Source organism: Prenolepis imparis, unplaced genomic scaffold (assembly GCF_030444845.1).
Source record: "Prenolepis imparis isolate NDT839.2.m4 unplaced genomic scaffold, iyPreImpa1.0 SCAF_1, whole genome shotgun sequence".
NCBI classification, from domain to species: domain Eukaryota; kingdom Metazoa; phylum Arthropoda; class Insecta; order Hymenoptera; family Formicidae; genus Prenolepis; species Prenolepis imparis.
Window position 1 is genome coordinate 23,530,856 of NW_028141159.1, and position 20,938 is coordinate 23,551,793.

The window sequence follows — 20,938 nt, forward strand, 5'->3', positions numbered from 1 at the left end:
TAATATATATATATATATATATATATATATATATATAATATATATATATAATATATATATATATAATAATATCTAATATCTATATATATATATATATTGATATTATTTATTTTGTGGTACGTAGAAAAGATTCATGCAAAACTTTATGAAGTTTCTGAGCTTTGTGTAATCCAAATCCAGGACATAAGGCCAGTGTATTGGGTTGTGCTTTCACAATATCAGCTAATGTGCCAAAAGTTGTTAAAAGAGTTGTTGCATCAGTTTTGTTGACAGATCTTACTGCCGTTAAAGCATTAACCAACTACAACAAATATATATATATTTTTTTTTTACTAAGCATATATATGTATATATATATATATCATTTTTTTTTTTTACTACAATAAAAATATAAAATAATTACTTTTTGATGAGGTGCTGTATTACTGCGTTCCATAATATCATCAGGAGGTTTAGCCTCGTATATTTTGTAAGTTTCAATAATTTTTCCTGCATCCTCTGCACTCCATGCTAACATTATTGTCATGTCTGCCAGAATGGATATTCTTGTTAGATGTTTCAAAGCATAATGAGGGTCAGCGACGTCAATCTAATTACATAATATAAAAATTAACATAGTTTTAATTTTAATAACAGAAGATTACAAACTATTTAATTTATATACATGTGCAAAACTCAAGGAATTATGTAATTTTGTATTTGAATAATATAATTATATATACACTTATATTTATATTTTTATATTTAGTAAAATTATAAAAAAATTATACACACACACATACATATGTATACATAAATTATATATACCTGTACAAGAAGTACACGCAAATTGTAAGCATTGCCTAACAATTTGAGTCTCTCATGAAGATAATCAGGATTGAGCTGATGATAACGAATTGATAAAAAAAGAGCACATGTAGTTTTTCCCATTACGTAGTCTGGTACAATATCGGAATACTCCCATGAGACATTTGTTATAAACTTCAGCAATGGATTACCTTTCTGCAAAAAACATTAATAATATTCTTTAATAAATTTTTTTAATTTTATTTATAAATTTTAATAATTGCCTTAAAGTTTGTCAATTAATTTACTCTAAAAAAAACACTTTATTGACTCCAGTTAAATTAAAAAAAAACACTTTATTGACTCTAGTAAAACTACTATTACCTGCTTTGGACTGACTAGAATAGTATGTGTTCTATGGGAAATTGTTGCTGAGGAAGTCTCAGGAGTTGGCAATTGTTCCTTGAAAAACTCGGATTTCTTCAAGTTACTGAAAGCAGCTGATCAAAAAAAGAAAAAGCAAAGTTACAAGCAGTGTTTGCTGTTATCTAAATAAAATTATATAGATGATCATCTAGATGAAATTTTGGCGTTATCTTATCTTTATATAGATAATTAAAAAATGTATTATCTATATCTGCATCTTAGATAAAAAAAAGTGTTATCTTTACTAAATAATCTAAAATAATATTCAGATAATTTGATTTAGAGTTTCATATAGCACATGAAAATATTTTAAGTAGAACTTGAGCAGTAAACGATAAAAACTTATAAATAAAAAACTATAAATATATTTTTATATCTCTTTTATAATTTCCATTTTTTTATTTTACATTACATTTTTATTTATTTACATTTTTTAACTGTTTACATAAGCGATTTTAAAAATAATATTATCTGGAAGTTATCTAGATGAATCGTCATATAATTTTATCTTTTATCTAGATATATTTAAAATAAAATCATCTTCATCTTATCTAAGATGATATTACATATTTTTATCTCATCTTTATCTAGCTAATTTTAAAATCATCTAAGCACAACATTGTTTACAAGACATATATAAATTATAAATAAATTATAACACTTATAACTTATTAATTATAGATAAATTATAAATTATAATTTATAGATAAATTGTAATAGATTAAATAATGATATAAAATTGTATAAACAGATATAATTTACATTGGAAAGATGTAGTTCTAGCTTGTTTTGGTAGAGACACATCATTCTGGTCTTCTGTAATTTCTGCAATAGGTTCACTCATAATCTCTCTATATTAACTCAACTAGCAGAATTGCTTACAATAAAAAACTTCTATTTAATTCATTATTCCCAATTTAATTCCCTCCCTCTCTTTCCATGTTTACGTCGAACAAAAAAATTAATAAGCGCAAATAATACACAATTCACAATACACAGAAGAATAGACCGAAATATAATTTTAGAGGGAATTTGGTCGAAACAGCTGACTTAAGATAAGGGGGATCTCAAAATAAGGGGACTTTAGAATAGAGAGAATTCACTTTAGGGGTGCGTTCGAAAATCCTGCTCATCAGGTGACGTAGCATTCGATTGACCAATCAGGACAAAGAAGTCTCTGCTCCTTTTGTCCCGATTGGTCAATTAAACGTCACTTTACCCTACTGACTGAAATGAGAATAGACTTTCAACACAGTATATCGGGAGAGGCTCACTTGCGCACAGTACAATTGCACACGTTGCAATTGCACACCGTGCTATTAGACACATAAAGTTGCGCACAGTTCTTTTGCCCACAATTCTTTTGCGCACAGTTCTTTTGCCCACTGTTCTTTTGCGCACCGTGCAGGTTGGCACCCCTACCGACGGAGAGGGGCCGGGAGGAGGACCGAAGGCCCCCCTTGCAACCCCCCCTTCGCGCGCGCGCGCATATATATATGTGTGTGTGTGTGTGTGTGTGTGTGTGTGTGTGTGTGTGTGTGTGTGTGTGTGTGTGTGTGTGTGTGTGTGTGTGTGTGTGTGTGTGTGTGTGTGTGTGTGTGTGTGTGTGTGTGTGTGTGTGTGTGTGTGTGTGTGTGTGTGTGTGTGTGTGTGTGTGTGTGTGTGTGTGTGTGTGTGTGTGTGTGAATAGAGTATGTGTCACGCATTTTCGTGTCCAATTGCACGGTGTGCAAACGAACGGTGCGCAAAAGAACTGGGACTCGATTCTTGAATTCATTCGCAAGAGAAACGTATACGCAAATTCGGCTCTTACAGAAAAGTTGCAAGTTGATTGGCGATCGCATGGCTTTTAGCCAATCAACTTGCAACTTTTCTGTAAGAGCCGAATTTGCGCATACGTTTCTCTTGCGAATGAATTCAAGAATCGAGCCCCTGTGCGCAAAAGAACTGTGGGCAAAAGAACTGTGCGCAACTTTATCTGTCTAATAGCACGGTGTGCAATTGCAACGTGTGCAATTGTACTGTGCGTAAATGAAGGCTTCTCCAGTATATCCAGTAGCGCAACTCTCTCGATTTTGTGTTGGCCAAAATGGAGTGCGCATGCGCGAAGTAAGCGAGTTGCCCAGTAGTGCCATCTGAACTTCTCTCTCACTCACTCTTACTTGTTTCGGTCTCTCTCAGTCTCATTTAAATGCTTCAACACATTTAAATGCTCTCTTTAAATGTTTATGGCCGGTATTCATAGTCCGTTCTTATATTTAAGATCGTCTTAAGATCTCGTTCAACCAATCAAGAGATGCTATGCGAGCATTTGATTGGTTAAACGAGGTCTTAAGACGATCTTAAATATAAGAACGGACTATGAATACCGGCCTATGTGTACATTTGATGGCAGAAATTGGCGGCAATAGTTAGAGAGAGAACAAACAAGAGTGAGCGAGAGAAAAGTTCAGATGGCATTACTGCGCAACTCGCTTATCTCGCGCATGCGCACTCCATTTTGGCCAACACTAAAGCCCCTTGCACAATGCTAAGCGATAGCGATAGGAATAGCGATAGCGATAGAATAATATCTAACCTCTGTTCCTATTGGTAAATATTTTTTATTCCACCAATAAGAACAGAGAATAGATATTTTTCTATCGTTATCGCTATCGCTTAGCATTGTGCAAGGGGCTTAACTTCAAAGTAGGGATGCGCGATTTTGAAAAAAAAAACCGATACGAAAAGAATCGATAAAAATAAAAAAAACCGATACTAAATAATCGATTATTGCAAAAAAAAAATCGGAAAATCGATATATCAGTTTCATTATTTTTTTAATATTTGAAATCTAATTACTGTTATAATTTTTTTTTAATATTAAATTATTAAATTATTAAATTTACATAAGGACAGTGAAATTCAGAATGCAACCAACATTAGAACGCATTTACAATTATTGACATATAGAATGGACTAATGGCAGTGGAAAAGGTAATCACACGCATAGAATGAGAGGCAAATAATATATGTAGATTACTTTCACCTTTCATCTCATTCTAATAAAGCCTGATTGGTTGGCAAAAAATCAGCATTCATTGCTAACCAATCAGACTTTATTAGAAAGAGTGATCTATATTATTTGCCTCTCATTCTATGCGTGTGGTTACTGTGGTTACCTTCAGATGAAATTTCATGAGCAGTGAAATGCAGCAGCAGTTTAGTAATTTCTAGATACAATTTGGTGATTTCTTTGATTTAGCACAAAAATCACCAAATTGTATCTAGTAATACGGCCTGAGGCTGTGCTCATCGATATTCACCAAAAAATATCAAAAATCGATATATCGGACCTCAAAACATCGGCAGTTAAAAATCGATTAATCGACAAAAAAAAATCGGACGTTTCGATTAATCGGTCAATATCGCGCTTCCCTACTTCAAAGGCGCCGACAGAGAGTTGCGCTACTGGATATACTGTGCTTTCAACCCGACTCAAATTACCATTTATATATACATAAGTATTGTCAAGTATGGCGAATCTCGATCGGAGAGAGAATTCGAGCAATTATTATTTTTTGCCCATCTCGAGCATGAAAATGACACCGTGAAAGATATCTGAAAAATTCTTCGAGACTAGAAAATTTGGAGAAAGTGAATGTGTTTTTTTTTCTTCACAAACGCCTGTCAATATTGGCAGGATAATTGTATAACCTAAAAATGGACAAGAACAAGCAATTTTGGAAGGAAACGGGTATTGTAGATCCCAAGGAAAGGCTCAAGGCTCTTTCTGAACACGCTTCGAAGGTGGAAATTGATCCCAATATTCCACCTGGAAGGTAAATAATTCATTATATAGAATCATAAAATATATTAATAAAATGGTACTTTGAAACTCCATAAAATTTGAAAAAAAATTTTTTTTTAAAGATAATCCACGAGAAATTACAATCTTTTTAAAATGTTTCACCTCTATCAGTTTTAAAATTAAAGTTCTGCTCGAAATTGTGTTTGTTGTCAAATTAAAATTGCTCATTTCATTTTTATGTTCTATAATAAAACCTGCCATTCGATTGAAAAATCATGCGCATACACGATGTCCTGTAGATTGAGAAAATAATAGCAGAAACGTAAGAAAAATAGGCCTCAAAATTTATCATCAAATCACAAATTAAACTAATTGTTTAATATTTTATTACATTTTAAGTTTGATATTAATTTTCAATATTTTAATATATTTCATTATATGTAAATACACATTTAAAAAATATTTTATAAAATATTCAGGATACACACAGTGAACGTAATATACAATTATAAATAACATTTATTAAATTTACTTAAATTTAACTAAAAAAATTAGATTTAATATTACATAACAGTTTTATATTAATATGTAATTCATTTTTTGATTCTATTTTTAAATTTGAGGTATTATCGTACTGGAGTGGAAATGGTTAGATTGGCAAACATGAATATGCAAGATAGCAACTACGAGAACGCCTTCATATTATACATGAAGTTTATAACGTAGGTAATAATTAATTAGAACCATTCAACTCCATTTCTTTATTTTTCCCTTTTTATTTATGAAATTATTAATAAATTATTACATATTAATAATATGTATATATATACTATTCATAAAATTATATTACCAAATATTAAGTATAATAATCATATTCAATATTTTTATGTTATGATAGGCTTTTTGTAGACAAAATAAGGAGCCATCCACAATATGGCAGTATACCAGCCAAAGATAAAATGATGAATAAGCATGCTTTAAGAACTGTCATTCCTAAAGCTGAAGAATTGAAAAAACAATTGCTGGAGCAATATCAGGCAGAATTGGGCAAGTATTTGGAAGACGTGAAAGAGAGAGAAAAGATCGAAAAAGAGCGTTTGAGACAAGAAGAGCTTCAAAGGTATATATTTTTTACTTATTTCTTATATATAAATTAAAATAATTATATGCAAATATAATTGTGATATACTACTGTATTTGCATATATATATATATATATATATGATTAAGTATTATAATAAATAAATAATTAACTAATTGAGAAGAAAAAGTATTTTTTGTATATAAGAAATCTTAATTTCTATGATAAAAATGTTTTATCAAATTTCTTCTTCTAAAATATAGCTTATTATATTTATTTTTTTAATTTCTAATTTGTTTTATTAAAAATTTCAATATTATATTTTTAATAATTAATTCAAATAAATAATTAAATAATTTTTTTCTTATATTTTTATTTTATTTTTCCAATTTTTATTACGAGGAATTAAATGTTAGTATAACATTTTTGCTCAGACAAAAGGAAGAGGAAGAAAAAAGAAATAAAATGGCTGCTCTGGCTGCTGTTAAAGCAGCGAAAGCTGCAGTCAGTGTAAATATGGTCATGCCAGAGGATGTGAAAGAGCTGCCTTCCATAACATCCAAGAATGGAAGTCCTATAAGAAATGATAAAGTATTCAAAGACATGTAAGTTTTGTTAAAATGATTATCAATATAATTAATTCTATAGTTTTAAATTTAAGTAGAGACAGTGATAAAAATAAATTTAAAACTTTATTTAGAAAAAGGCCGATGGTCGATCGTTCTACAAAACCATCCTTATTGACAAGCGACGGATTATCCTTGCGCGATGTCATCCTGCCAAATAAATTAATGCACGACTTTCTGAAACTCGCCTTTACCAACACGATGAGCAATAAAGAGACATGCGGTATTCTGGCTGGCAGATTGGAACGAAATAAATTGTTGGTGACACATCTACTGATTCCAGAACAAACTGGCACTCCTGACTCCTGCACAACACACAACGAAGAGGATATCTTTGATTATCAGGATCAGCACAATCTTATCACCCTTGGTTGGATTCACGTATGTAATTTCTCACTTATTTGTTTCTAATTCTCTTCAAAAGAATTGCTAGAAAAATATTACAAAAATTCTTTTTATATTTATATTATTTTTATATTATCTATATTATATTTTTTTTATATTATATTATTTTATATTTTATAACTATTATTATATTTTCTGTGTTATATATATTATAGACACACCCTACGCAAACTGCATTCTTATCAAGCGTGGATCTGCACACGCACTGCGCTTATCAGCTTATGATGGCCGAGGCGATAGCCATAGTCTGTGCACCCAAATATGATGAGTAAGTAAATAAAAATAACTGGGGAAAAAATAGAAAAAAGAAAAATTATATATATATATTATTAATTATATTTAAAAATTGCAATAATAAATAAATTGAAATAATTTTTTGCATTATTAACTTAAAACTAAGAATTTATCTTGATTTTTTGTGATTTATTATGAATGGGATTCTTTACAGAACAGGATTCTTTATGTTAACGCCAGATTACGGCTTGGATTTTATCGCAAATTGCAGGGAAACGGGATTTCATCCTCATCCTACTGAACCACCACTATATATGGTAGATATATATTACAATTATTTAATACAATAATAACATTTTAAGCAATAGATAATTAATTTGACCAATTAATAATAAATAATCAAATGTTGTGTCTATATATATGTATAAAAGATCCACTAAAGTTTTTAAAAAAAAATTGAAAAGTAACCTACATAAGGATCAAAAGTCTATTGTAGGATCACGCTCTCATTTATTATATAAATATATATATATATATATATGCATATATACATATATAAAATTTCTATAGAGAGAGAATATAAAGAAAATATAAAATAAACATTAATATATTAAAACATAAATAATAATAATTGATAATATAATTTTAATGACAATTAACGTCACTTTTGTTTACAACATTATGTGTATAAATACTTATTTTACCTTTTTATTATTTCAGAAAGCAGGACACTGCAAATTGGATGTAACTGCATTCATCGAAGTCATAAACTTACAAAGAAAATGATACATGTCAGATGCGGGATAATTATATTTGAAAAAAATAATTAAAAAAATTTTTTTAGTTTTTACAGATGCAACTTACAATAAAAATTATGCGCGAATCATGTTACATGATTAGCGCATAAATGCGCTAATGATAAAATGCACAATCATTGAAGAATTTATATAATTATGTTGAAAATATATAAATTATATTAATAATCTAAAAAAAAACTTACGGTAAAAAATTTATAATATATATTATTTCTGCAGACGGAAGACAATGATAAAGAATTAAAGAGAAGAATTAAAAGGGAGATCATTATTATTATACCAAAAGAGTCATTACGAAGAATAATTATTATTAATTAAATAATTATTAACTTTCAAATCTTACAAGAAAAAAAATATTTATTTTATAATCAATAATAACAGTAAAAGTATAAATATAAATGCGCTATTGTATTTATCTTTAATCTTATCTTTTATAACGTTTATATAATTTATAATCTTATTATATTATATCTTATCTGTAATTACATTTGCAATATTATCAAACAAACAAAATTAAATTGTTTGTGTATGTCGTACAAACTTTGTTATATTAATATTTGATTTTGTTATAATTTTATTTGTTATAAATTGTTATAATTTCAATTTTATTATTTTTATTTTAATTTTATTACTTTCATAATGTTTTATAATCCTCTTTATTTAAAGCAGATATTTCAAAAAATATGAAATATTATTTTAGATTTTTCAAATTTTTATATTACGCTCAAAACATTCAACAATAATCAAAGAATAGTAGCATTATATAATCCTATAACTGATCAAAAAATATAACTTTGTTTTCAAGTACTTTAACTTATTAATTATTAAATTAGTTTAAATATTAATCTTTCTATGATATATGGATAAGTTTTTATATTGTCAAATTTAATATAAATAATTTATTTGTTAAAATTATTCAATTTCTCCATTAATAAGATACATATTGGTAAATTAAATAATTAGAAACTTTAAAGCTAAGATAAATATCTTAATTTTTTAAATATAAAAATTGCTTATATAAAATTTATCGTGCCTTTTTGAGGAAAAGAAGAGTGTTCAAAAATGTTACATTCTAATGATATTGTAATGTTGCACTCTCTCTACTAATAATAATTAATAATAATTTAAAATATGCAAATATATATAGAGATATAGAGCATAATCATTCTATAATTATGAAGATACATTAAATGCTTTGTAATTAAGATAAAATTTTTATTATATGAATATATATATAAATTTATTATTAATAAGAGAGTTATATATTACATATTGCATTAAATAGCTATACATTTATTATGTTATTAAGTATATATTTATGTACTATATTATACTATATATTGCAATGAAAATTGTGCAAGGAAAAAAGCAGCAAGATATAGGGATCAATGATGCAGATTATAAGTAGTCATTAAACAAATTTTTTTGAGATTTTTGAGGCATACATTTATGTAAGTAGTATATGCTAGTCATGCGCATGTAACTTCAAATATAGTGTATATATTATGTGTATATGTGTGTAGGTACATATACACAATATAATTGTAATTATAAATAAATTAATAAATTATTAACTGTATTCTACATTCTTCCCTACTTTTAAATTAGAAATAAACATTTATTTTAAAAAATAATAGTGGAAGAGAGAGAGAAAGAGAATTTGTTATGTTGTTTCTGATAATGTAATATAATAGAGTTTTGAAATAAAGTGTCAAGATTTCAAACTTACAAACTTCGTTTATAATTATTGTATAGATAAAGATATTTATTCCCCTCAGGGTTATAAAGGTGCTTTTTCAAGGAGCATTCCCAAACCTTTTACAATCCTCCCTTCTCCACTCAACCTGGCCATAAGCGACCTCACAATTTGACTAGTACATGTAATCCACCTTCTCTCCCTTTTCTTCTCCTCTCTCTCTCCCTTTCTCTGCTCTCCGTCCTTCCTTCTACTCGTTTTCTCTCCCGTCTTTCGTCCTGTTCTGTCTTCTCCAGCTTGACCTCCCTTCTCTCCACCTTCCCTGTCGGTTCCCTTACAAAGATAAAACAATAATTATTATCCATTTTATTTACCTCTCTCTCCTTAACCACTTCCTCTCCCTTTCACGAACCTCTTCTCTCCTCTAGCCCCTCGTCTGTTCGTCGCTGCAACTTCTTTCTTAACCAATTCGTCCCCGTCGTCCCTTCTCACCAGCCCCTTGCCTTGCTCTTCCCTCCTTCTCTTCCTTCCATCTTTCCCCCCTATCTCCGTCTTTCATCTCCGTAGTCCATCCTCTTCCTCTTCCTCTATTCTTCTTTCTGCCGTTCTATCCACCTCCGTCCTTCTACGTCCCACGTCCACTCATCCTTTCCGTCTATCCGAATCTTCCTGTTCGTTATTACCACTGTTCTCCCTCTCTTTCTCTCTATCCTTGCCTTCTCCACTATTCTCCATCTTGCACTCTTTTCCTCCATCGTCAGATCTTCATCTATACGGACTTTCCACTTCCAATATATCTCCCAGCACCTTTCCAGCATCTCCTCTTTGTCCTTCTCCTCCCTCATTTCCACAATCAGCACCCGTGTTCCCGCCTCTCCTATCCTTTCCACTATTCCTTCTATCCTTGCCTCCTTCCCTAACACTCGTCCTACAATTTCCTCAACAAAAATCCTCCTCTCTTCCTGGTCCTCTCCATCTACTCGTTTCCATATCAAGTTTCTTCTTCTCTTGCATCTTCTTTCCTGCTCCTCCCTTTCTTCCGTCTCCCTCCTCCACTTCTCTTCTCTCTCTTCTATCTTTTTCCATATCTTCATTTTTTTTCCTTTTTCGCCCCCCTTTTCTTTTTTCTGCTCCTTCTCTCTTCTTTCCTCTCTGGTTCCCCCTTTATCTATCTGTTCCTTTCTCTCCTCACTCTCTCTTCTTTCCTTCACGTTCCATCTTTCTTCCCCGTCGTTCCTTTTCTCTTCTTTTTCTATTAACCTCCACCGTTCCTCTTCTCCTTCCTCCTTCTCTCTTCCTCTTCCCCCGTTTTCTTCACTCTCCTCCTTGCTCCCCAGTTCCTCCTCTGAGCTCCCCCATCGAACTACCTCTTCCTCTCTCCCTCCTTCCCCTTTCTTCCTTCCTTCTCTTCCATCTTCTCCCTTTTTCCTCTCTGCTTTCGACCTTCCATCTTTTGTCCCCTCTCTTCTTGTATGCCTTTTCATTGAGCCCCTTCTCTCTCCCTTTCCTCTTCTTCCTCTCCGCAGCTTCCTTCTGACCATTTACCCCTTGTCACCCCTTCCATCCCCCTCTTCACACTAGCTCCTTGCCTTAATCTTCCTTTCTCATCTTCTTCCTCTTCCCTCTCTGGGTCCCACCTTCTTCCACTCTTCTCTTCAATTACCTTCCGGCCTTCCTCTTCCTTCTTTCTGATCTCTTTCCTCTTGCCAGTTTCTGCCCCTTTCTCCTCCCTCCTTTTCTTCTCATTCCTCTCTGCCCACTTCGCCTCCTCTGTCTCTTCTAACCCTTTCACTTCCTCTTCCTCCTCCTTTCGAATCTTCTTCCGCTCTCTAACCCTCTCCTTCCTTTGTCTGTATAACCCTTCCGTACACTCTTCCAGACTTTCTTCCGACGTCTCCTCTCCTGCTGCTCCCAGCATGTAAACTTCCTTCTTACGATCCGCCTCTTCCTTCTTTCTCCTACCTTCGACCATCTTCTCTTCTTCTTCCTCGTCCCCCTGTCTTTCCTCCTTCCTCTCCTCTTTCGTCCTACCAGTCACTTCATCCAGCACCTCTTTCTTCTTATTCTCCTTTCCTCCTTCATCTCCTGCAACTATCTTATCCTTTCTCTCCGCCTTCCTTTCCTCTGCGCTACTATACCTCTCTCTCGATCCGTCTAACCTCCTTCCTGTCATTCCTTCCAATAAATCCATTATCCTTTTCAGTAACTCTTTTATCTCCCTTAATTCCTTTACTCCTTCCTTCCTCTCCATTACCTCCATCGTCCTTCTCTTACCACACATTCTCTAACTGTCCGCTTTCACTTTCTCTAACTTCTTTATCTCTCAGCTGTTACAGGTTCTCTAACTGTCTCTAACCTCTACTCGCCTTATCTATCGACATCGATCCGGCACTTGTCGATCCTTTTCCAAACCTAGAGATCCAAAACCATGCTATCACCTGCCCTTTATCTTCTTCCTCCGTGGCGCCATCTCCCTCTACTCCATCTCTTTCCTGAACACTCTCTGCCACTATCCAGCGCCCTCTCCATCCTCTTCTTTGCCACATCACGCCTTTCTCTTCCTTTCTATCAGCTACTCCAAAATTTTCTTCTATCCATTTTCCCATTACTACTTCGTTCTCCGTATCTCCTTCACTTCCACCGATTCCACTTTTCTTTCTCCATCCATACATCTCGCTTATAATTATATTATATATATATCTATATATCTAAATATATATATTTTATAATAATGCATAGTTTCATTATCATGTTATCTTAAATTTTTGTAAAAAATTAAATATATATTTTTGAAAATTTTTTGATAATTAAATAAAGTAAAAAATTTTTTTAATTCTTGTACAATAGTAACACGTTTTATTTTTATATTTATATTAATCAAATGTATATTACTAAAATTATTAGACTATTTTTATAAATACTATATACTTGCAAAAATACATGTAGATTTCAATGACTAGATTAATATTTATTTTCTATCAATTTAGAGACACAATTTAGAGAATTATTTCTTGCGGTTTATATATATTTTATTAAGAATATGTTAACATAATAAATTATAAAAATATAAATATATTGATTAAAATTACATTGTTAGAAGTTCTGTATATATCAATTTTATTAAAAAAATAACATTTTGGAAACCAAATCACTATCAAATTTAACATCGAATATATTGCAAATGGAGCTATTTATTGTCAATTTTATGTTATTAATTGCTTGATAGATAAGAATTATTCATTACAATAAAAAACCCACCAGAATATATATTAAAATTTTATCGGGGGAATATATATACATATATATTTCAGAAATTATTTATTTATAAAATTTCGCACTTAGAATCAAGATATTTTTAAAAAACAAATTGATCAACACAAAAGTGTGTTCTTCTTTCATAAAATTTATCTACAAAGGGTTAGATAAATTTATTTATCTAATTGTGAGCTCTCATTATACATATATTTATCTACAATATATAGGGTGTAAATATTTTACAGCGACCAATGTAAAGATTAGTCTTTCTTGTTTGTAACAATGAGTGGACCCACATTGTCCTTAAACTCGTTGTTGTGACGTCCATGAGTACCATCACAGTAGGGCCACTGTATATGAAAAGTGTTTTAAAAAATTATATATATATGTATATAAAATACTTATTGTTAGAACATAAGAGATAAAACTGTGTGTAAAAAAATATCCATATATAAATATAACTGTACATCTTCCATAATTATTCTTACACAACTCTTATAATTTTAATTTTTTTCAAATTTACATAAAAAAATATTTAGTATTTACGTTATAAATATAAATATTAATATATTTATAAAAAAATTTATATATTTACGTATATAAAAATTGTAATATATTTTTGTAATTTTAAAATTATATTTTTAAAACTACTTCTTTGCACTAATTTTAAAAATAATAAAAGAGCTTACATTATCGGATTTCCAGCAGCGACAGAACACAGCTTTTTCAGAGATATCTTCAATATCAACAGCATCTACCACTTTAGGGACGTCCTGCTTTATTTTGACATTAACACGTCCACATGGCTGCAATAAAAGTAATATAAGAATATGTTTATTGCTTTTATCAATAAAGTTTATGTTATGAAACATTATAGATATGAACGATACAATGAAGAATATAAGCTATGTCTAATAATATATGGAGGTTGAAGAGAGAAAAATAATACTTCTCTCTTTATGAGTGTCCTTCATAAACTATAACATATACTGCTTCTAATGCAAAAATTACATATGTAGAGCAATTGCCGATCCATATCAAGATGTAAGTTTTTTACATTTTTTAAATGTACATACATATAAATATGTTATAAACATTGGTGTCCCCTATATGGGGTACAAGCTTTAGAAAGACGATAAAAGAAAAGTTTGAAAAAAATATATTTATTTGCGGTAAATAAACGTCCTTTCTAGTTCAATAGTTTGATTTTTCTATTACAGTGTTTGCTGTTATCTAAATAAAATTATATAGATGATCATCTAGATAAAATTTTAGCATCATTTTATCTTTATATAGATAATAAAAATATGCATCCAAGTAGCAAACTGATATTAAACATCAAAATGACATCATTTTGTCATCTAATGACGTCATTCAACGTCAAAATGATGTAGTACACGCTTGCTACCTGGGTATTATTCTATATCTGCATCTTATTGTTAGATGAAAAAACGTGTTATCTTTACTAAATTATCTAGAATAATGTTCAGATAAATGGTTTAGAGTCATAGGACATAAAAATACTTAAGTAGTAGAATCTAAGCGATAAAAACTTACAAATAAAAGTATAAATATATTTTTATATTCTTTTTATAATTTACATTCTTTTATAACTGTGTTTATATAAGCGGTTTTGAAAATAATATTGATATTATCTGGAAGAATCGTTATCTAGATGAATCGCCATATAATTTTATCTTTTATCTAGATATATTTAAAACAAAATCATCTTTATCTTATCTAAGATAAATTTACATATTTTCATCTCATCTTTATATCTAGCTAATTTTAAAATCTCTCATCTAATTGTAAGAACAACACTGTAAATATATAAGGGGGAGGAGAAGGGCGCAAGGCAGGCTAGTTACGGCATTGCTTAGAAATTAGAGCGAAGCAAAAAGTGCAGAAAGTGCAATAAAAATGTACACACTTGAAATTATCGACTTATCATAGATTCGGTTAGTGAAGAGATTAACGGCAAATTTATAGTTAGGAGAAACTTCAAAATGACATGAATTGAAGCGAATTCCAAAAGAAAGGACAACATTTGGAAGTAATAACTCGCCGAATTCGATACATAAATGTAATATGGATACTTCGCAGATTATTCTTATCAACCTCGTGACACTTTCTACAACGAATAAGCACGAAATACTCACCGCGGGTCTACCGTGAGGACAGAAGGCTCTATAGGACATAAATCCCAATCCTGTGAGAAGGGCGGCAGGTGGCACAAGGGCGAGCCAATCTCGTACTGATATAAAAAAAAAAAAAAGGAAAAAAATAATGACTTGTCATCAGTAAGAATTTCGCAATACATTAAATGTTGACAGGTTATGTCGGAGCATGGAATGTGAAATTAATCGTGCTGTGAGATTAAAGCGTAAAAAAAGTATAACGTGGAAATTACTTCCTAAACGAAACCATCCGCCTATGGAACCTGGAATCGGTAGCCCGGCCAAATAATTCGGGACGGACACTTTGACGAGATGTGAAATCGACTCCATGTTCGCTTGGCTGACTGGAGACGGCACCAATCGCCAGTATCTGCCAACAATAATGTAGGGCAAAGTTTAAGAGAGAGAGAGAGAGAGATAGAGATAGAAAGAGAGAGAATATAATTTTTGTTTATTTTCAAAATTCTATTGTAACAATTTTCACTTATTAAAAAATTCGAAAAAATTATATAATTAGAATCCAGAATTATAAAAAAAATATCATACATATATATTATGTACGATTAATCACGGGATGATACCCATCGTGATAAGATAATAATTTGTGTATATTTATGATTCAATATATATCATCGCATCTAATGAACATCAATTTATCAAATTACACGAGTTTACAAAAAAAATTTTTTTTCATGATTTTAAACCAGACAAGGCAATGTTTTTTTATGAAAACGATGCCGCAAGCCAAAATTTTTACCAGCACATCATCAGAACCTGAAATAATTGATGAGGTTTTAATATGCAAAAAATAGCTTTTCTTGCGATATATTTGAGATTTTTTTTGTGAAAAAGGTCAACGTTATCTAGAAATATTCTGATCAGATGTCATGAATGTATTTTTCATCTCCTATATAAAATGCATATCTTTTATTTCGATATCTTACTTTTTAGTCATGTGTGTGTTATTATAAAAGAATAAGGATTTAAATACAGATATGAGTTTTGCTGATGATAACAAATATTCCGCTTATTATGCGATGATATGAAGTCATATATAGTTTAATAGGACTATCGATACACATACACATATAGTACGTGTAACTTATCGTGATAGATTCCACTAAAAATTTGAATTACTCACCTTGAATTTTTCGAAATAAATGCATTTTCGAAAAAAATGTCCCAAATAAACAAGTTGTATGATCTAAAGAAGGACAAATAATGGTAAAATCAATTTTCGAAAAAATTTTTTTCCAAAAAATCTTTTTTTATCAGGATGAGCATCTCCATATATATGAGTTCCCGTAGCTTTAATCTTTCATAAGATAGTAAAAAGATATTGAAATAAAAAAATGCATTTTATAAGGGATGAATAATACATTCTTATGATATATTTATTCAGACTTTTCAGATAACTTTTCTATTATAAAAAATTCTTAAATATCGCAAAAAAAAGCCATTTTTTACACATTAAACTTCAATTATTTTGGAAATCTGACGTATTAGTAAAATTTGGTTTACGGCGTCGTTTTCAGCACTCAAAAATCTATAAAGGTGCCTTTTCATGCTGACGCTCGACGCTCATTTTTAGCGGCAAAAGACGTCACGTGACCAAAATTGACGAATTGGTATCTTTATTTTTGGTCACGTGACGTCTTTTGACGCTAAAAATGAGCGTCGAGCGTCAGCATGAAAAGGCACCTTTAGAAACACTTTGGTTTAAAATAATTTTTGGCGGTAAACTAGTGTTATCATCAGTCAATAGTGTACTTACCGTCAGTCGGTAAAGCAGAACTTTCATTCTAACGCAGTTCAATACAACTCCTGTCATTGATAGATGGCGCGACGATTCGTAACGAGGATATAGATACGGAGGTAACGAGGTGAAGGACCGGTGGTTCGCGCGAAAGTGGCGCCGCCACGTTCGTTCAATCAGTCGCGAGGTATTTGCCGGCCAGACGGGGAGAGATTTGTTTCCGATACACACTTCTGCCTCTCTTTCTCTCTTTATCTTTCGCGGCGTCGTCTCTCGTGTCGTTGGTTCACTGGAAAATATGTAACCGACGTACCCCATCCATCCGTACCCTTCGCCTCGATTATTTCAATCTCCTCTTCCGAGGAAACGACGTATCGTCCGCGCGAACAGTGTGAACCTCTCTACCTCGAGCGGCGCTATCGTCTCTCCGCCTTCCTCTTCCCTCCCTTCCTCCCTCCTCGGCGTCGAATGGGAGCGAGAGAGAACGAACGCGGCCGACGATCGTTTCGCAGTGCGGCGCGAGGAAGGGGGGAGGGCGCCTCCCCGTCCCGCGCGTGGGTGTGCGTGCGCCCGAGGGATAGGTACGTCGCCGTCGTCGTCGCCGAGTGACAGAACGGCGGAGAGGACTATCCGGGGGAATAAAAGATCCCTCGCGCGATTCGGATCTCTTTTTCTTCTCTCGCGAGTGAGTGCGGCCGAGTGAGTGCGAGTGAGTGCGAGACAGGGAGAAGAAACGTGACGCACGGGCAGATGACAGCGAGGAGGAGGTGAGGATCAATGTGCCGCGATGGCTGAGGAGGAGCTGCTGGTCACCCTGTGCCGCGGCGACTCCGGTGGCTCGTTCGGCTTCTCGTTGCTCGGCACCTCGGCGTCGGCGGGGCTGCCGGCCGCCCACGTTATCTACGACATCGTCGAGAATTCACCGGCTGCCAACAGCGGCAAGGTAAGATGGAGCGATCGAGAGAGTCCAGTATTTTTTTTTTTTTTTTTTTTTTTTTTTTGCCGTAAGGTCGATTTTCATTTAACGAACGTATAGGAAATTGATCCGTACGGATAAACAATTCGAGTAAGATCGATCTTCGCGCGCGCATGTGTTTTTTTTTTTTTTTTCCGAGGGTTGTGTGTGTCCATAGTTGAAAGATTATCCGGCGAATGAATGAAATTCGTGATGCGATTTTGCTAGTTACCTGTCGCACACTTTTTCGACAAAAACATTGACTCTTAACAATAAACGATTTAATAAAGTTGTTTTTGTCACTTTAGTATGAGAAAATTAAATTGCAAATGGTCAACGAAAAGCTGTAATTTTCCGTGATGTTGATTTCGTGCATATGATACAAGAGAGAGGAGAAATAATTCTTATAAGTATATAAATAATATATATTACATATATGTATAAACAAATATATATAATATGTATATTGTATATACAGGATGTCCCAAAAGTCCTGCAACAATTAATATCTCGAAAACAAAGGCTTTTTGAGAAAAATGTTTCAAATAAATAAATAGTAACATTAGTGTGACTATAATAAATTTTTTAATGGAAACCCCTATTTATGTAGCTTATCTTAAGAGTTTTTCAAAACGCTATAATTTTTTTTTTCCGTCAAGTATTTTTCGAATTATAATGAAGCTTGAAAGATACAGTATTTTGGCATAAAATACAAAATATCTTGTCAAACATTCAGTTTTCGTAATCTTATCTTAATACTTTTATGCAAAGAATAATGAGACCAATCAATGTGTAAAAGAAATAATTGTTTTTAAGAAAAAATATGTTTGCAAATTGTAATATATATTTTCTTACAAATAACTATGCGCATTTTACACCAATTGATTTGTCTAATTATTTTAAGCATAAAAATATTAAGATTACCGAAAACTGAATGTTTTACAAGATATTTTGTATTTTATGTCAAAAAAAAAATACTGTAAACTTCAAGCATTATAATTCGAAAAGCACTGAATGAAAAAAATACTTTATTATAGTGTTTTGAAAAGATAAGCTATAAGAATGTGCAATCAAAAATAGGGGTTTCCATTAAAAAATTTCAAAGTAAATTTAACAATGCTATTTATTTATAGTCACACTAACATTACTTTTTCAAAAAGTCTTTGTTTTCGAGATATTTTACTGTTGCAATACTATAGGACACCCTGTATATTATACATATTATAAATATATAATATAAATAAAAACACAATTATAATATAAGTATAATGTAGGATATTAATTTGTATTGAAAATCTTAAAAATAAACAAATCTGAGCATTAAAATAAAGAAATTTGAAGTAAAAGATTGAACAAATAAAAAAAAAAGATAAAAATTAAGTTGTCATAAAGACGAATTCTACAAAGTGACATTATGTTGATCTAAGAGAAAATGTTATTCTCGCTAATGTTAAAATACATTAATATCGACTAGAAAATTGACAGTTCGATCAGCTGATGGAATAATCCTGTTTCCTTTTTTCTTTTTTCTTTTTTTTTAAAAGAGTATCCTTGGAATGCATCGCGAGTATTGATTGCGGCTATGTATCTTCGGAACACTATGCATCTATAAAGAGAAAGAGTGTGTGAATGTAAAGAGTGCACTCTGGCACTTTTCAAGAGGACGACACGATGCTGTTCTTCGATTTGTTCTTCTTTAAAACACGCTTGATACACAGGGATAAAAATCGATCAGTCCTAAGTACATCCTAAACAATCAACGATACTTGAGTGGGGAAAAAATGCTTTGCGTTATATATTTCGGTTCTAAACTCGACGTTCTGTTACAATACAATATTGCTTTATTACGTTTCCTTGAATTTTTTATCCTTTATGTAATAAATCCCTAATATAATATAATTAGTAAATTAACAATATTTGTTACACTAGCATTTTTATCAATTTTCGTATAATTTGTTGCTCGGGAGTTTACTAAAAAATTGAGAAATTTAGAGAATTATTTGTTTGTAATTTTTTAAATATTATATTAATTTTTTTATAAATATTCAATTTAAATTAATATTAAAAACTAAAAGCTTTCTGCTTTTATATTCTCTTAAATAAAATTATTATATTTACACAGAATTTTATTTTTCGAATAAAATTCTCAATTCTTAAGGCTCCTGGGTGCTCACCGCGGCCATATTGGAATTGTGACGTCAGAGAAAACACACGCTATTTTTTTTTTAGATGCCATTTCTAAATAAAAACATATTTGCATAAAATAACACTTAAGATCTCTTTAATACACTTCTAAAAAAACGCCGAAAACTATTCTTTTCCCTTGACAGTCAATCAACAACCCTAAAATGATCGAGATATCAGACTTTGACATGCGGAATGACTGCGCATGTGCAAAGACCAGAAGGACTGGGCCTCATAATATTACATTTTACAGCTGTTGATTGATTATAAAGGGAAAAAGATAGTTTTCGGCGTTTTTTAGAAGTGTATTAAAGAGATCTTAAGTGTTATTTTATGCAAATATGTTTTTATTTAGAAATGGCATCTAAAAAAAAATAGCGTGTGTTTTCTCGCCTCTGACGTCACGATTCCGACATGATCGGCAAGGTACCAGGAGCCTTAAATAAAGTTTCTACTAAATTGATAACATTACTTAGCAATATTCAATAATTAATTTTTAAAAAAATTTCTAAATGACGGAAAATGACACATAAATATAAATTTAAAATAACAAACTTAAAATAATTACCAAACGTTTCTATTAAATGCAGGAAAAATAGATTAATAAACGTAACTAAATACGCGACTACTTTCTATCATTATAAATAAACAAATGAATACCTAACTAAATGAATATTTTGATACGATGGAATGGAAAATGGGATTATGAAGTTGCACATTTAGTCTTTGGCTAAATTTAGTTTTGACGTTGG

At 31.4% G+C, this 20,938-nt stretch overlaps 5 protein-coding genes across 8 annotated transcripts in view; 2 read left to right on the plus strand and 3 right to left on the minus strand.

The window, feature by feature from the left end:
* Positions 1-89: 89 nt before the first annotated feature.
* On the minus strand, positions 90-2,416 carry Ercc1 (DNA excision repair protein Ercc1). The gene is made up of 5 exons (XM_083039269.1): positions 1,975-2,416; positions 1,171-1,286; positions 808-1,002; positions 404-589; positions 90-301 (listed from the first exon to the last, which is right to left on the minus strand). The coding sequence occupies exons 1-5, from the start codon at positions 2,054-2,056 to the stop codon at positions 107-109; spliced, it is 774 nt and encodes a 257-aa protein (XP_082895395.1). The 5' UTR covers positions 2,057-2,416; the 3' UTR covers positions 90-106.
* A 2,232-nt stretch (positions 2,417-4,648) lies between these two features.
* LOC145936850 (STAM-binding protein-like A) lies at positions 4,649-8,678 on the plus strand. The gene is made up of 8 exons (XM_083039479.1): positions 4,649-5,033; positions 5,626-5,724; positions 5,901-6,122; positions 6,518-6,688; positions 6,784-7,090; positions 7,270-7,382; positions 7,563-7,665; positions 8,069-8,678. Exons 1-8 carry the CDS (start codon positions 4,915-4,917, stop codon positions 8,132-8,134), a joined length of 1,200 nt encoding a protein of 399 aa, XP_082895605.1. The 5' UTR covers positions 4,649-4,914; the 3' UTR covers positions 8,135-8,678.
* Positions 8,679-9,380: 702 nt separating this feature from the next.
* Positions 9,381-12,304, minus strand: LOC145948863 (uncharacterized). Its single transcript, XM_083058412.1, has 4 exons — positions 11,349-12,304; positions 10,475-10,935; positions 10,272-10,415; positions 9,381-10,192 (listed from the first exon to the last, which is right to left on the minus strand). Exons 1-4 carry the CDS (start codon positions 12,138-12,140, stop codon positions 10,024-10,026), a joined length of 1,566 nt encoding a protein of 521 aa, XP_082914538.1. The 5' UTR covers positions 12,141-12,304; the 3' UTR covers positions 9,381-10,023.
* A 655-nt stretch (positions 12,305-12,959) lies between these two features.
* Cisd2 (CDGSH iron sulfur domain 2) lies at positions 12,960-15,677 on the minus strand. The gene is made up of 4 exons (XM_083039492.1): positions 15,525-15,677; positions 15,274-15,368; positions 13,804-13,920; positions 12,960-13,464 (listed from the first exon to the last, which is right to left on the minus strand). The coding sequence occupies exons 1-4, from the start codon at positions 15,619-15,621 to the stop codon at positions 13,375-13,377; spliced, it is 399 nt and encodes a 132-aa protein (XP_082895618.1). The 5' UTR covers positions 15,622-15,677; the 3' UTR covers positions 12,960-13,374.
* Positions 15,678-17,134: 1,457 nt separating this feature from the next.
* The window catches only part of Efa6 (Exchange factor for Arf 6), a 35,572-nt gene continuing 31,768 nt past the window's right edge, over positions 17,135-20,938 (plus strand). For 3 of the 4 annotated variants that reach the window (XM_083039458.1, XM_083039432.1, XM_083039466.1), the window contains exon 1: positions 17,136-17,990. In XM_083039458.1, coding sequence (XP_082895584.1) covers positions 17,835-17,990 — 156 coding nt within the window. In that variant the 5' untranslated portion in view covers positions 17,136-17,834. Of the gene's footprint in view, positions 17,991-20,938 lie in introns of all 4 variants that reach the window. The other variant, XM_083039440.1, reaches the window with a different exon arrangement.

Bases quoted from the DNA above. Each gene is read 5' to 3' on its own strand.
- Ercc1 (XM_083039269.1), bottom strand. From the start codon at position 2,056: ATGAGTGAACCTATTGCAGAAATTACAGAAGACCAGAATGATGTGTCT. The intron at 1,003-1,170 runs GTAATAGTAGTT...TGTTTTTTGCAG, and splicing joins TTCTAGTCAGTCCAAAGCAG to AAAGGTAATCCATTGCTGAA. The intron at 590-807 runs GTATATATAATT...TTATGTAATTAG, and splicing joins TGCGTGTACTTCTTGTACAG to ATTGACGTCGCTGACCCTCA.
- LOC145936850 (XM_083039479.1), top strand. From the start codon at position 4,915: ATGGACAAGAACAAGCAATTTTGGAAGGAAACGGGTATTGTAGATCCC. The intron at 5,034-5,625 runs GTAAATAATTCA...TTTAAATTTGAG, and splicing joins CCCAATATTCCACCTGGAAG to GTATTATCGTACTGGAGTGG. The intron at 7,383-7,562 runs GTAAGTAAATAA...GATTCTTTACAG, and splicing joins TGTGCACCCAAATATGATGA to AACAGGATTCTTTATGTTAA.
- LOC145948863 (XM_083058412.1), bottom strand. From the start codon at position 12,140: ATGTGTGGTAAGAGAAGGACGATGGAGGTAATGGAGAGGAAGGAAGGA. The intron at 10,936-11,348 runs GCTCAATGAAAA...ATATGGAAAAAG, and splicing joins AGGAAAGGGAGAGAGAAGGG to ATAGAAGAGAGAGAAGAGAA. The intron at 10,193-10,271 runs GTTCGTGAAAGG...TATCTTTGTAAG, and splicing joins GGGGCTAGAGGAGAGAAGAG to GGAACCGACAGGGAAGGTGG.
- Cisd2 (XM_083039492.1), bottom strand. From the start codon at position 15,621: ATGGAGTCGATTTCACATCTCGTCAAAGTGTCCGTCCCGAATTATTTG. The intron at 13,921-15,273 runs GTGAGTATTTCG...CTTTTATTGCAG, and splicing joins GTCCTCACGGTAGACCCGCG to CCATGTGGACGTGTTAATGT. The intron at 13,465-13,803 runs GTAAGCTCTTTT...TTTCATATACAG, and splicing joins GCTGCTGGAAATCCGATAAT to TGGCCCTACTGTGATGGTAC.